Source organism: Phascolarctos cinereus, unplaced genomic scaffold (genome assembly GCF_003287225.1).
Source record: "Phascolarctos cinereus isolate Bilbo 61053 unplaced genomic scaffold, phaCin_HiC Scaffold_2;HRSCAF=192, whole genome shotgun sequence".
In the NCBI taxonomy this organism is placed as follows: domain Eukaryota; kingdom Metazoa; phylum Chordata; class Mammalia; order Diprotodontia; family Phascolarctidae; genus Phascolarctos; species Phascolarctos cinereus.
This window is the reverse complement of record NW_027555625.1, coordinates 149,503,190-149,519,046: the sequence shown is the minus strand read 5'-3', so window position 1 is coordinate 149,519,046 and position 15,857 is coordinate 149,503,190. Positions and strand designations below refer to the sequence as shown.

Genomic DNA, 15,857 nt, shown 5'->3' with positions numbered 1-15,857 from the left:
GTATGACACAATAGATTGTCATAAACCCTCCCTCAGCAAATTTTAAGTTTTCTTCGTATTCATGAAACAGTAATAATACAAAATGTAAAGAACATTATATTTTATATAGTTTAGGAATTTTAGCAGCTATTAATTTAATATGTGCTAAAGATAAAAGGTTATCTATATTATTTTGTTTTATATTATATCTTGTTTACATTTCTTTTTGTGTGTTTATAGAGGATATAAATTATTTTCAAAGGTTCTGGTCTTTAACTTTTTTTTTCTCTTATTGATAAAATTTTTTAAAAAATTTTTATTTTTAGGCAGTTGAGGTTAAGTGACTTGCCCAGGGTCACACAGCTAGTAAGTGTCAAGTGTTTGGTCTGAGGCTGGATTTGAATTCGGGTCCTCCTGACTTCAGGGCCAGTGCTCTATCCAGTGCGCCACCTAGCTGCCCCCTTTTTGATAAAATTTTAAAGGGACTTCCAGAATTATAAAAGATAAGCATTGATCTTGGGGTTAAAAATATGGCTTAATCTGTGGAGATGCTTTGTCTTTTTATCATACCCCATAATATCTTTTCAGATTGTAATTTGATGATGGGATTCTTGTGATTCTCTTGTTTAGCTCTGCAGATTTCAGGAGACCTGGATTCACCTCTTATTTTTGACCACGACTAGCTTTGAGATCTTAAGCACTTCTGTGGGTATTAGTTCTTAATCTGCAAAATGAAGAGATTGGACTAGATAATTGGGAAGTCTTTTCCCAGCTCTAAAATTTTGTGGGCCTGGGAAGTTTCTTCCTTTGGAATCGAGCTTAACTCAGTAGGTTAGAGGGCATCTAAGTGGTGCCATAGTGCATAGTGCCAGGTCTGAAATCAGGAACACCCATCTTCCTGAGTTCAGATCTGGCCTCAGACACGTACTAGCTGTGTGACCCTGGGCAAGTCACTTAATCCTGTTTGCCTTAGTTTCCTCATCTGTAAAATGAACTAGAGAAGGAAATGGCAGACCATTCCAGTATCTTTGCCAAGAAAAATCCAAATGGGGTTTTGAAAAGTTGGACATGACTACAACAATAGTAGATTAGTGTTGGTCTTAGAATTGAGAAAACCTGGATTTGATTCCCACCTGTAATGTTTATTAGCTCTGTGACCTTGGGCAAGTCATTTGACCAGAGTATGCCTCCATCAACTTTCTAAGATATGTCTTATAAATTATAGATAGGTAGCTATCTGTATTGGTGGAGGGAGTTTATTCCCACACTAGTAGTTTTTTACATTGATAAAATTGGTTTGCCTTAGTTTTTTTGATTGTTAAATGGAGATAATAATAGCCCCTACCTTGCAGGGTTGTTGTGAGGATCAAATGAGCTATTTGTAAAAAGTTTTTAGCACAGTGCTTGGCATAGAGTGGGCACTGTATAAATGCTTATTCCTTTCCTTCTCTCTTTTATTAACACTCTTTTGCAAATATAGTTATATGTTCTTGTAGCAGTCATTTCTATCAAGCCTCACTTTACCTGTTTTTTTCCTTGCTTTCCAGATGTTTTATACTAGTGATGGTCTATTTGATTTTTCTTAGATTTATTTATTTATGTTGAGTGGATGCATGATTGTATGATTTGGAGAGGTCTGGTGAGGTATTTCTTCTCTCTGTGCAGATCAGCATTTTCTACAGTGTAAGCTTGTAGGCTTTAGACAATCTCCTGGGCGCTGGATTGCTGTGACTTATCTTGGCCACTCAGCCAGCAAGTGTCTAGAGGCCAGATGTTCACCTCATCTCTATGACCCCATGGCAAACTGTCGATCCACTGTGCCATATGCTGTATTGCTTTTTTTTTTCTCTTTGCTTTTTAAGAAAGAAGGCCAACTTGCCTATAGCTAGAGAGGTGATGGATTCAAAATGCATTTTTTTGGACATGGTCATTATAGGAAATAGTCTTGTTGGATGATACATATTGGTTATAAGGCTTTTTTGTTTGTTTCCTGGGGCAGGCAGAGGGAGAGGGATAAATTATTTTTTAAAAAGAAAAGGAGGCAGCACTTTAATTATTGCTTTGAGTGCATCTCAAATATTGTCTTTGGGAACTGAAGAGTCACTTAAGAATATTTTTTGTCAGTGTACTTACTGTGATTTCTAGGACCTTAATTAGGGCACAGAATGCATAGACTCTAGGATAAAAATTTGTTTTGGAGGTAAAATAGAGATAATAAAATTTCATTTTAAATGATTGTACAGGAGAGTTTTGTTGTTTTTTTTTTAAATTTACAAATGAAAGTCTTAATGGCTTTTGTTGTTGGGAGGGAAGGAAAAAATTTCCTAAGTATTGGTTTCTTTTTTTTTTTTTAATAAACATGCTTGTTTTGATTTTAGGCACTGTGGTGTGACTTCATTATATCACAGGATAAATCTGAAAAAGATGACAGTAAGTTTTCCTTTTTTCAATATGTCTTGGGCTATATTCTGTCACCTATTTAATTATTTATACAAATTCTTTTCTACCTAATTTGTAATTTTTCACTTATAACACAACTGTTTATAGATTGAAAAGAATCTATTTATGGGGACTAAAGTACAAAAAAAGTTTACAAATAACCTTTATGATTTCTTTAATTTCAGGTAGCAATGAAGTAGAAAAATGCATATGCATATTACAAAGTTCTTGCATAAATGTGCATAGTATGGAAGGGAAGGATTATATAGCTTCCTTACCTTTTCAGGTAAATTTGTTTAAAGCTTTCACCTTTTTGCGTATATTTTCAGTTTGTGATTAGTCTTATGGTAAACTGTTGCATACTAATAAGTCAGCATTATAAATACTGATCTTGTGAGAATAGTGTTATTTTAAAAAAAATTCTAAATGGTGGATTATATTCCATTTACTTCAGGTTTGTTCATCCATTATGAGGAAAAAAGTTAATGTAGTGAATTTAAAAATATTAAATTATAGTTATACTCTAGTCTAAGCCATTTTGGTTAAAGTTAAATGAATTGTTGATTATATTTTTTCATTTCTTATTGAGCAATTACATATTAACAATAGTGGTAGTAATGAGATTAAAATAAACATTCTTGAATGTAAAACTTGTCAGTTTAGAGCAGGTTAATAAATTTTGATTATATTAAGGAATTATACAGCTATAAAGTTACCTCTTTATCCTGTGTCTCCTTTCTGTACTTTGTTAGATGGTATTCTTTTCTGATACCTCATGTTGTTCTGAATATTTGGCATAGTTTCCTATTTTGAGTCTTGATTTTAGTTTTTGAGTTTTTTTTAGATTTGAGATTTTGAGAGTACAAGTACCATCTCATCCTTAGGGTAGCTAAATTAAAAAAATTTATGGAAATGATGTAGTTCCTTTGTTGTGTCCTTAATGAGTAGGAGAAAAAACAACAACTCTAATATATTGTTAGAACCCCAAGATTACTTTGTTAATGTAATGTTCTAGGTCTTTTTTTTCCTCCTTTCCCTCCCAACTGATAGGTGGCAAATGTTTGGCCCACCAAATACGGTTTATTGTTTGAACGAAGCAGTTCTGCACATGAAGTACCTCCAAGTCCACCCAGGTATTCGTTGAAGAATTTCACCTGACTTTTTTTATTGACTATTGTAAAGCAAAATTTCTTAAAAAGCAAGTGTTTGGGGGAGACCATTTACAGATAGTATACATTTGTTGACCATTCCTTTCATTTGACACTTAATCATTTACCATTTTGTGTTATTAAACTGTGTCTGTGGCTTTTCTCCCTGATTGCATTGTAAACTCTTTGAGAGCAAGGGTATGTAACACCTACTAAAATACTATGCTCATAGTAAGTGCTTAGTAAGTTGCTTTCTCCCCCCCCCCCAAGACTAGGTCTCCTTATTTTACCCAGACTGAAAGTATAGTGAGCCCAATACTAAAACTCATTAGCATAGAAACTTCATCCTGCTCTCTTTTACTGACCTTGGACAATTTGCCCCTCCTTAGGCATCCTGGTAGTTCTCTATTCCTGGTACTAACCATATTGGTGCCAGACTTAATGCAGACACCTGATTAGTTTTAGCCTACTGTAGCTCACTGAGCTCAGGTGATCCAATCAGCCTCTCTAGCTTTAGGGATTGCAGGCATGTGCCATCACACTTGGCTCAGCAAAATTTTTTTTAATTAATTAAGGATTTTTGAGCTTTTGCAAAGGAGGAGACAAAAAAAGTGGTTGAAAGTTTAAACTGTAAAACCCTAAAGATTTCTCATTTAGCTAAATGGGGTGTATGTGTGTGTGTGTGTGTGTGTGTGTATACTTCCTTCTGAGAAGATACATTTTAAATGTGTTAATATTTTGATTAGTACAGAGAAGTTGCTCACATAAATTATGTTTTTTAATCTCAGTTTTAGTGGGAGCAATTTCACTGAGGGATTTCAGTAGGCTAAAGGACCTTTATCTCATTTATAATTTCTTTCTGAATTGTGGTGACTAGAGTTCTTACTGGGCCATTTTCAATTCAACTCAACAAACATTAAGTACTGGCTATCTGTAATGCAGAGTCAGTAAGGTGGAGTAGATAGAAGGCTAGCCTAACAGTAAGGAAAGCAGGGGCTCAGTTGCTGCTTTTGCTGTAACTTTGAACAAGTCATGTAACCTTTGATTACCCAGGTACTTCTCTAAGGCTGTAGGTTGTAGGCATTGAGGGACTACCAGGAGTTCCCTTACTGATGAAATCGCAGGCCTGAACGTCGCCCAAAATATGCTTCTGGTACTATGAAGATTGGAAGGGGATGGGGATAGGTGATAGTAAACTAGAAAAAAGTTATAGTAACCAGGGTGGAAGCACTAGAAAAGGCAAAGGAAAATTGACTTTTGGCCAAAAGTTGGTTTTTGTAACCATGTTCTTTTTTAAAAAAATACATTTTTATTGGTCATTTTTATATCACGTGTATTTTCCCTTGCATTCTTTTCCATCACAGTGTCCTCCCTTATAACAGAATTTTTTTTAAAGAAAAAAAAAAGAAAAATCAGTAAAACTGTTCAATACATTAAAAAAAATCTGACTTAGGCAGTATTTCATATCCAAGAACCTTCTCTCTCCCACCCTTCACTTCTGTACAGAGTGGGGGGAAGTTTTTTCTTATATCTCTGTTTGGGGCTAGCCTTATTTTTTATGATTTTGTAGTACTCATTTTCTTATTTTAAAATGTTTTTATTGATATCTTTTGTTTTTTACAATGGTTTTTCTCAGTATTCCTCCCTTTCCCCCTCCTAGAGAGCTGTCCCATATAACAAATAGTATTTATTAAACATAAAAAAAGAAGAGGAAAAGATCAGCACAGTCTGTCAATACATTGAAAAAGTTTGAAAACATGTGCAGTGCGCAGCACCTGTGGACTTCCCAAGTCTGAGAAGGGGTTGATTGGGTCCATCCTTTCATATTTCTTCTTTGGAGCCATGCCTGTTCTTTGTAATTTTGCAACATTCACTTTTTTTTTGTCTGTGTGATTCTTTCTAGTTACATTGTTGTCATTGTGTATATTGTTTTTTTGGCCCTCCTTACTTCAGTCTGCATCAGTCCATGTATATCTTTCCATACTTCTCAGTATTCATCACATTCATCATTACTTACAGCACAGTAATTTTCCATTATGTTCATGTACCACAGTAATTTTCCATTGTGTGCATGTACCACTGCTGTTCCCCAGTTGATGGGTATCTACTTGGTTTTGATTCCTTGCCATCACAAAAGGTACTGCTATAAATATTTTGGTGTATATGGTAATTTTCTTCATATCAGTGGCCACTTTGGGGTATAAGCCCAGTAATGGAATCTTTAGGTCAGAGAGTATGGACATTTGAGTCACTTAATTTACATAATTCCAAATTGCTTTCTAAAATGGTTGAATCATTTCACAGCCCTACCAGCAATAGTGTGCCTGTCTTTCCACATCCCTTCTAACATTATTTCCATCTTTTTTCATCTTTGCACATTTGCTGGGTATGAGGTAAAATCTCAGGGTTGGTTTGACTTGCATTTCTCTTATTGTAAGTAATTTGGAACATTCTCTCATGTGGTAATTAATGTGTATTTATTCTTTTGGAACTGTTTGTTCATATTCTTTGACCACTTATCTATTGGGGAATTTGAGCCTTATAATTCTGATTGATCTTGTAATTTAAAGCTGCCTTTTGCAAGAAAAAGTTAGTGTATATATTATCTGATAATAAAGTTATATTTGTTTTAGTGCTCATTTCATTTTCTTTTTTTTTTTTTTTTGCTAGAGAACCTTTACCAACTATGTTTAGTATGCTGCATCCACTGGATGAAATAACTCCTCTTGTTTGTAAATCTGGAGGTAAGTGGATTTTGTGGCTGTACCTTGAGTTAAGGATGACTCATTAAAATTACAGTAATACACATTAAAACTTGTTTTTTAAAATATATTAAAGCAGTCATGTTTAGGTGATATAGTACTGGACATGTACTTAAGTGCCTCAGAATTTTAGTGTGCTTGCTTACATAGGTGTTGATTACAGTTCCCCAAGACTTTAATAGATCGTTTCTTGAGCTTTTAAAAAGGCCAGAAATATTTTATCACCTTGTGGCCAGCTTTCTGGTGACATATCTGAATGTAGCTAATCTAATTAGACTGTTTTTACTTGCTAAGAACTACAGTTTTTTCAACTTCTGTCTGATCCTTGGAGAGCCTGGAGTTCTCTTCCTCCCCATTAAGGCATCAGAGCATGATTATTGTCAAAGATTAAATACTATTAAAATATTAATTTTTTAATCTATGATTAGGCCCTTCCTCATGAAGAACTCATGAATATTAATGATTTGTTTGGTTACCAAACCTAAGTAGAATCTATCAGTCAATAATAATAGAAGTTAATAATTATTTGAATAGATATTAGCAATGTTTTGAAACTGAAGACAAAAATAGAATATTAAACTTTCAGCCTATACTTTGGAAGCATACTTTTCTCCCTTATTTTTCATTCTCTCATCCCCCCCCCTTGGGCTTAGAATTTTTTTTTCCATGTCTCTCTAGATGCTTATCTCTGAAATTTTAGATGTTCTTACATAGGCTTGAATTGCTATAAAAGATATGAAGGAAGACTTTGTAGTAACAATATTAGTAAGTTACCCAAGGTAGCAGAGATAGATTTAGTTAATTATTTTTAAAGTTAGGATCTTATGGTACTTGATACTCCTTCCGTTCACTTGTATTCTGATTCATATAATATTACTTTTTGTACATGTTATCTCCTCTGATTAGATTATTAGCTCCTTGAGGGAAGTGTCAGTGACTTATTTTTGTACCTTACCCATCACCAACATACTGCTAGTGTATAGCAGGCAGTTAATAAACATCGAATAAATCAGTGAATGTTTCAAGAAATTTTTGACATTTGTGATCTGACAGTAATGTTCCATTAAATTCCTGTCAAATAGTTTGTTCGTATATCAGACATAGGTCAGTACTGCTGGACGGGTCCTGGTAGAGGGCAGGCTTCTGATAGACGGAATGAGTAAATGGAGATGGCCTAATTGACAGAATGTTGGGAGCAACTGGAAATTAGGAAAATTTGTTCAATTAGATTGATAGGCCTTAAGGGAATTTTTTTTTTAGTCAATGATTGTGGGATATGCTAAGTCACCAATGCACATTTTGAAATTTTAATTTGTTATAAATGAGGATAGACTGTCTGAACCATTCTCAACCCAAGTTTAGTTAAGGAGATCATAACCTGTACTATAAAAAATAGTTACAGTATAGTAAGAACAGTAGTAGTGATCCCTGTAAGTTTATAAGAGACAAGATGCAAGAAGGCCAGTAACTAAACCTGTGGTGCACAGATGCATCAAATGTGGGTATTGAGTAAGGTGAACTAGAGATCCTAATGTGATGAGTCAAATTTGACCTGAAAAGTATCACTAGAACTGATGGGATGAGACCCATGATGGGAATATGGCCTTTATTCAGAAGAAACAGGATGGATAAAAGGGGTGAGAGTAGAATAACACATTTGAAGAATATATTTTCATGTAAAGAAATACTGGAACGGAGTGGAGAAGAATAGTGGAATGAATTTGGGTAAAGATCGGTGGAGGCAGAAATAGAAGTGATATAAATCACTAGAGTATTCTATAGATTGCCAAGTAGAAAGATGAAATAAATGAAGATTTTGGAAAATGGATCGTGAGCTTGGCACAGAGACATGATATGGTAATAATGAGGAATTTCCATTATCTGAGCATCTTTTTTTTTTAAAATGCATTTTATTTTCATTTTTTATTTTTAGGCAGTTGGGGTTAAGTGACTTGCCCAGGGTCACACATCTAGTTAAGTGTCAAGTGTTTGGTCTGAGGCCGGATTTGAACTCAGGTACTCCTGACTTTAGGGCCGGTGCTGTATCCATTGTGCCACCTAGCTGTCCCCTGAACATCTTCTTGAACTCTGTCTCTGACAAAAGCAAAGCCATTTTAAAGAGATGCCATAAATATTTTTACACGTGTAGTTCCTTTTCTCCTTTCTTTGAAGTGTAGGCTTAGTATCCTCTGCCCATATCAGAATGTAAAAAGTTTATCATGGTTTAAGTTCCTTAAGACTGCTCATTTATTTTTACATTTTTATGTTTCCCTTGACTCTTCTGTTTGTATTTCAAAGTTTCTGTGTGACTCATCCTTTCATCATGAATACTTGGAAGCCCTCTATTTCATTAAAGGTTTACCCCCTGTAGATTAGCACTCAGTTTAGGTGGGTAAATTATTATTGGTTGTAAGCCTATTTCTTTTGTTTTCTGAAATATTGTATTCTAAAGTTCTTTGCTCTTTTGTAGTGGTGGCTATTAAATTCTGTGTGATCCTGACTGGCTCCTCAGTACTTGAATTCTTTCTTGTTGCTTGCAGTATATTTTTCTTTGAATTAGAAGCTCTGGATTTTGGCTATATTATTGTTCCTGAGAGTTTTCATTTCAGGGTTTCTTTCAGAAGATGACTGGTGAATCCTATTTTCATCTTGTTCTCTGATTTTAAGAGATCTGAGCAATTTTATTTTATGATTTCTTGAAATATGTGTAGTCTCATATTTTGATTATGGCTTCCATGTAGTCCAAGATTTATAAAATATTTTATTAGTTCTTTTTAAAAAAAAATCTAAGAATCCTAGTTGAACTTTGGCTCAAGCTGTGTTTTCCTTCCTGCTTTGTTTTATAAATGAAATGTGAACACTAAAGGAGAAAATTGGAAAAGAAATGAGAGTACTAGGGAAAAAATAGAAAAGAAATGAAAGCTATGGAAGAAAGAAATGGAAAGAGATTTAATGACTTGGAACAATGGGTTCAAAACCTTACCCAGAAGCAACAATGGATTAAAGAAGTTAATCATTAAAGTTGTTAATGATTAAAGATGTTAATGATTCCATGAGAAAAGAAATAAAGTCAAAAGATCTAGAAGACAGATGAAAGAGATAATTTAAGAATCCTTGGATGATATAAAAACCATAATCAAAATATGAGACTACGTATGTTTCAAGAGATCACAAAATAAATTGCCCAGATTTTTCTTGGAGGCTTTGCTTATATAAGGGGGCAGCTAGGTGGTGCAGGCTTTATCTGTTGATAGAGCGATGGGCCTGGAGTCAGGAAGACTCATCTTCACGAATTCAGATCTGGCCTCAGACGCTTAGTAGCTGTGTGACCCTTAACCCTGTTTACCTCAGTTTCCTCATCCGTAGGAACTGGAGAAGGAAATGGCAAACTACTCCAGTATCTTTGCCAAGAAAATCCCAAATGAGGTAAGAGTCAGACATGACTGAAAAACGACTAGACATTGCTTATATGTATTTTGGAATCCTTTTCTTTTTCTGGGTTTGCATCTTGGTGTTCCCTGTCACCATAATAGCTCTTTATGGTGGGATTCTTTTTTGTTTGCTGATTCTTCCAGCCTTACTTATAACTTTGTACTTTGTATTAGGGATAGTTCAGGGTCAGTGTCACATAGCTGTTGCTTCTGGACTTTTTCTTTAGTGATACTAGTCCTGCTGTATTATTCTGCTGTAGAGTCAAGTGAACAAGTATGTATTAAGCACCTGCTGTGTGCCAGGACTATGCTATGTGCTTGATCTACAAAAAAAAGCGCAAAAAAACCAGTTGCTGCTCTTAAGGATTTCACAGTCAAGCAGGAGAGAGAACCTGCAAATAACTATATACATGCAAGATATATACAGGATAAATTGATGGTAATCTTAGAGGGAAGCGCTAGTGCTAAGGAGAATTGGAGAAGCTTCTTGCATTTTGGTATTTTATTTGGGACCAGAAAGAAGCCAGGAGACAGAGATGAGAATGGAGAGAATTCCAGTCATGGAGGATAATTAGTGAAAAACATCTAGTTGAGAGACGGTATGTCATATGTGAGGAACAGCCAGGAGACTTTGTTCTGGTCTGTAGAGTAATCCTACATGGTTTTTTTAAATGCATTTAAAAACATTATTTTGAGAAAGATTCCATAGGCTTCCTGGCACGTAGTAGCCACTTCATAAATGTTTATTGATTGATTCACTAGTCTGTCAAAGGGGATCCATGGCATAAAAATATTTAAGAACTCCTAAGCTGGACTGTAGTATGCATGGAGAGAAGTAATGGTACATAATAAGGTAGGAAAGGTAGTTTGGGACAAGATTTTAACAAACTTTCAATGCTAGAGGAGTTTGTAATTGGCCATTGGAGTTTGATAAGGGAATGCCATGGTCAGACTTTTACTTGGTGGAGATCATTTTGATGGCTGTGGGGACGGACTTGAAGCAGGGAGACCAAATAGGAGGCTATTGAGAAGTGATCCAGGCCTGAACTTAGGTAATGCCTGTGTTAGTAGAGAGAGGGAAATGACTGTGAAAGAGGGTAAGGATAGCAAGGCTTGACAGTTGATTGGAGATTCGGAAAGAGTGAGAATAAGTAGTTGAGGATGACACTGAAATAGAGAGGTTTGGAAGAGGGTGGCTTTGGGTATAGATAATACATTGAGTTTGAGATTTGCTGAGTTTCAGATGTTCCCTGAGGCTTTTTCTAATTCTGAGATTCTGTGAAAGTAAGAGTATTAAAAGCAAAGGATAAAGTATGCATTAAAATTTTTAAGTTTTATATTGCATATTCTTTGCCCAGTTGTCTGTGTATCTTATGCATTTTTAATGGCTTTAAATCTTGATTCTTGAGATAGGGTTCCCATATGTTTTAGTTAAGTATCTATTGGTAACTGATTTTTAGCTGCATCTTTATTTTCGTCGTTACTGTTCGTTTCTTCATAGGTCTTTTTGGAACATCAAGGGTACAGTATGTTGCAGATAGTGCAATGAAAATTGTTTTTCTCAATGCTGACCCTTCCATCATAATGACATATGATGCTGTTCAGGGTTTACATTCTCTCTGGATTCTGCGGAGAGTGAAACCTGAGGTAAGGAAGCAAAAGCAAGTCAATATTTGCCAAATTTGAGGTATTAGTAATCCTTGGCCCCTGCTTATATTACAGGAATGTGAGAAATATTTTTTTCCTTAGGTATGTTGCACAGCTGTGTTAAAATAGTAGCTGATATATAGTACTTTGTTTTGTAAAACTCTTTATACACTATTTCTTTTGATCCTTACAACACTTTGAGGTAGCATTATTATTATCCCCATTTTATAGATGAGAAAGCTAAAGTTGTGGGAAGTTGTGACTTGCCTGTGATCTCACAATTAGTAAGTGTCAGAGGTAGGAATCAAATCTGAGTTTTTTGGTTCCAAGTCTGTCATTGAATCCACTGTGACATGCTGCCTCTCAGTAGAATGAGTGGTCTGGGAGTCAGAAGACCTGGATTCAAGTTTTATTTCTACCACTTTTTAGCCATGTGACCTCTGGCAAGCCAAAAACATGGGGATAGTAATAATTGTACTCCTTACCTGAGAGATTTATTGTGGGGAAAGGAATGTGTAAAATATAAATTGACTCTGAGATTTATTATCAATAAATACTATATATAAGGGAAAAATACTCAAAAAAGCCATCTATTCTCATTATAGAGAAATGGCTGTTTCAGTATAATTTTTTTCATGTTCTTTTTCCTTTTTAAATTAAGGAACAGAATGTAGTTTTAAAGTTCTCAGAACAAGGGGGTACCCTACAACATGTGGCTACCAGCAGCTCCCTTACTGCCCACCTCAGAAGTCTCTCAAAAGGAGATTCACCTGTGGCTTCACCTTTCCAGAATTATTCTTCCATTCACAGTCAGAGTCGGTCAACATCTTCCCCCAGTTTACATTCTCGTTCACCTTCTATTTCTAACATGGCAGCTCTTAGGTAAGTACTAGTGGTGCTTGTGGTAAGTGACTTTCAAATCCCAGAAATTGAAAATTAAAACTTTACTTCATGTTATTGTACAATATCAAAGTCACGCTGCAATGGAATGTTTGGAGTTAGTAAGTAGATAGCTAATCTTTTATTTTAATATACTTCCAAATCTACTCTGTCACTTTATTTATTAAATCCTTTCTAGAAACTTTTTTTCCTCCCCAGTAGTCTTACTTGTACCACTAGGGGCAGTATGCTGGTGACTGTGACTTAGTGAAAATTTAGCTACTGTTTTAATAATTCTTCACTGTTTGACATATTTTGAAATTTTTTTGGTTTTGTTCCATTTTTATTGGCAAATGTACGATTTAAAAATATGGTAGGCTGCATCATCATAGTTCAGACCAGAGTAAGTTATTTTGATTATAGAATTAGCTAGCCAACTAAATAAAAGCAGAAAATAAAACAACTCTCCCCTTCCTCCCCAAGCAATAGATAAATGCTTTGTTGTATATTTAACTTGGTTCAGGAGAGCACTAGCATGGTATTTCTAACACATTATTCCAGGAATACTCTAGTACTAGAAGATGTTACTGTATGTGTTTTTTAACTCTGTGTTGATAATCCATTATTGCTGCTGATATTCTGTATTTGGTTTTGCAGTCGTTCTCATTCTCCTGCCTTAGGAGTACACTCATTCTCAGGGGTGCAGAGATTCAACTTTTCAAGCCATAATCAGTCTCCAAAGAGGCAGAGTGTTTCTCATTCTCCAAACAGCACTTCTAATGACTCCTTTATTGCACCAGAAATGGAGCCAATTGTTCCAGAACTTTGTATTGACCACTTATGGACAGAAGCAATTACCAATACCAGGTTTGTAGTTTACATTTTCAACCATTTCAGGAGAAGCAGTGATGGTTGAAACACTGTTTTATTTCCTTGAGAGTAATTTGTTGTTTAACGTTAATGACACACATACATACATACATACATACATAAATACATACGTGAATAGGCTAGGTAGAGGGAGAAGCCAACTAATTTCTCCTCAGTCACATTGTTATAGAAAAACCACAATGAGATCATGATTCTTCTTATTGGATTTGTGTTCAGGAGCATAACATGGCAGAGAGGAGTGGCTAGATGGGATATTTTTTTCCTTTGGGGGAAAATAGGTTGACTGTATCTCATGGGGTCATAGTATTTGGAGCTTGAAGAAAGAGGATTGGAAAATTGTCTTTTATTTGGCACATCTCATAAGTTTTACTTTTGTGGTGTTTAAGTCTTAATTTAAATGAAACTTAATTTCAGTTATAGTATTCCTGAAGTGTTGTTGCATAAGAATAGTGTATGACACAGGAGGTACTCTGCATTCCTACTTGATATTTGCCTTTGTTTTATGTCCACATATACTTGACACCAGTAAAAACCCTCTTTGGTTTTTAATGAACCCTGTCTAGTGTTATCACTTATTACCAGTCAGTGCTGAGTCTAAGTTTTTAACATCCTGGCATGCTGATTAGGGATTAGATGAGTGAGAGGGATGTAGCATCCTCTGGTTGGCAAAGAACAGCAACAGAGCATCCTACTGAAAACTGTTTCTTTCCTACATCCCCCAAATTGGAGATTGATGTAGGTTAACTAGATTTTCTTTGGATGGGAAATAACCCTTGAGAGGACAGCACCTTAGTTATTGACACATACATTAATGTTATTTTAGTTAGAAAAGTGGCATCTAGTTGATGATGTCCTTTAGCTTCCTTAATTGTGGAATTAGGGAAATGGAGGAAGGTAATTTTAAATTCTGGGACAGAGCAAAGGTAGTCCAGGGTAGATTATACAATTTTGGACCTTGGAGTTTCGCATGAGAGTGCTGGTAGCCTATGATTTGGGGGTGGAAAGGGATGAGTAACCTGAGAGGAAAAGGAGATAGAGGGGGGAAACTTCTTCTTTAGCAGTTTGGGATAAGGATAGTGGCAGCTGGTGTGTCACTGGAATCACATTTGCTGCCAGTCATTTGCTGGTGCCTGACTTGATTGTGAGGACTTGTTTAAAATGTTGTTACCCCCAGCCCAGTCTCCATACCTAAGTTGTTTTACTTTTGGTGCTTTTTGTCTGCTTGATTATGTAACTTGTATTTTCTTAGAACTTTAAAGCTTATAAAGCATTTATCTCAAAACAACCCTATGACCAAGATAGATGTGCTAGTTTTACTATCCTCATTTTACAGATAAAAGAATAGAGAGAGGGTAAGTCAGCTACAGTCATGTAACCAGAAAGCATAGTATAGATGTGTATATGAACTCAATGCTTCATGGGCTTGTTTCTTTAAATAGTTTTTTTCAGGAAGGAAAGGTTTTTGTGCTATCCATAGTTAAGATATAGATTTTAAGTAGTTTTAATTTTTAATCTGTACCATATGTTATTAATTTCTTGTGACTTATTCCATGTACATTAGAAGCAGCTTTGATGTAAGTGAAGACCAATGTTCAAATCCTGACTCTGACATTTAGTAGTTGTATGTGGGCAAGTCACTTTGCCTCAATAAGTGTCAGTTAACTGAACTGTAAGGCTGAGAGTTAAATCTTCACATTGACCTTATGTGTTTTATTGTAAGTGTTTTTACTTGTACTCTCAACCCTTAGCATTGCTGTAAGGCAAGGGCTTTGTAAACCTTAAAGCAGTAAAGATTTGACAGTCATTATGTTTTCTGTGAATTTAAGTTGTAACACTATTTTATTTAGAATTAAATTTTACATGTTGGTGCCAGTATATTAACAAAATGTAGTATGCTGTTCTATAGTAAAATCTCATCTACTCTATGGCTGAGAGCCAACTCGTTTTTCAGATGGATATTTGATCCAAAGGAAAATGTCATCAGTAACAATGGTGCCAATATTAAATCAGTGATTCTTAAGTTTTACCCTACTGAAACATCCTTGAGGAGCTCTATAACTTCTTCTTCATACTCTGACTTTTTTTTCTCTTTCCTTTACTCCCCCTAACAAAACAAAGCAGACAGCAGCAGACCTATGTGTCATGCTGGGAGCGAGGAAGTTGGGCTAGAGGAATGTGATTGAAAGCAGTCTTACACTATTAATATATGGGGAGTGGAGTGTGGCCAGGAGGAAGGAGATGAAACAGCAGCCTGTTGGTGTAGGACAGGAGTTCTTAACTTTTTTTACATCATGATCTTCTTTTGGCAGTCTAGTGAAGACTGGACCCTTTCTCAGAATGATATTTTTAAATAATTGAAGGAAATGCTAAATTTTAGTTAGAGATCAGTGAAAATTAAGATACTGTTTTTTCCCCATCCAAGTTCACTTCTTAAATTTAGATGCCACAGACCCCAGATTAAAAACCTATGGTCTAAGAGGAAATATTTGTAGCTGTTGAACAAGGTAGATGTGGTCAAATTCAAGGGACCTGTTAGGAAAGAGTAGGGAGGGAGAAAGGGAGCTAGACGAGAGGCTGGATATAAGAGACAGGATTTAGTTTCGAGACTAGTATTAAGTAGCTATCTTCTGTCTCCCATAAACTCCTTAAGATAATTTGAAGAATGTGAATTCCAGTTTGGG

At 35.4% G+C, this 15,857-nt stretch overlaps 1 protein-coding gene across 1 annotated transcript in view; it reads left to right on the top strand.

Annotated features, from left to right (window-relative positions):
- The window catches only part of ANAPC1 (anaphase promoting complex subunit 1), a 159,857-nt gene that overhangs the window by 6,664 nt on the left and 137,336 nt on the right, over positions 1–15,857 (top strand). The window contains exons 4-10 of the mRNA XM_078149679.1: positions 2,358–2,409; positions 2,604–2,704; positions 3,469–3,551; positions 6,237–6,310; positions 11,261–11,406; positions 12,068–12,288; positions 12,943–13,152. Of these exons, the coding sequence (XP_078005805.1) occupies positions 2,358–2,409; positions 2,604–2,704; positions 3,469–3,551; positions 6,237–6,310; positions 11,261–11,406; positions 12,068–12,288; positions 12,943–13,152 (887 nt within the window). The remainder of the gene's footprint in view (positions 1–2,357; positions 2,410–2,603; positions 2,705–3,468; positions 3,552–6,236; positions 6,311–11,260; positions 11,407–12,067; positions 12,289–12,942; positions 13,153–15,857) is intronic.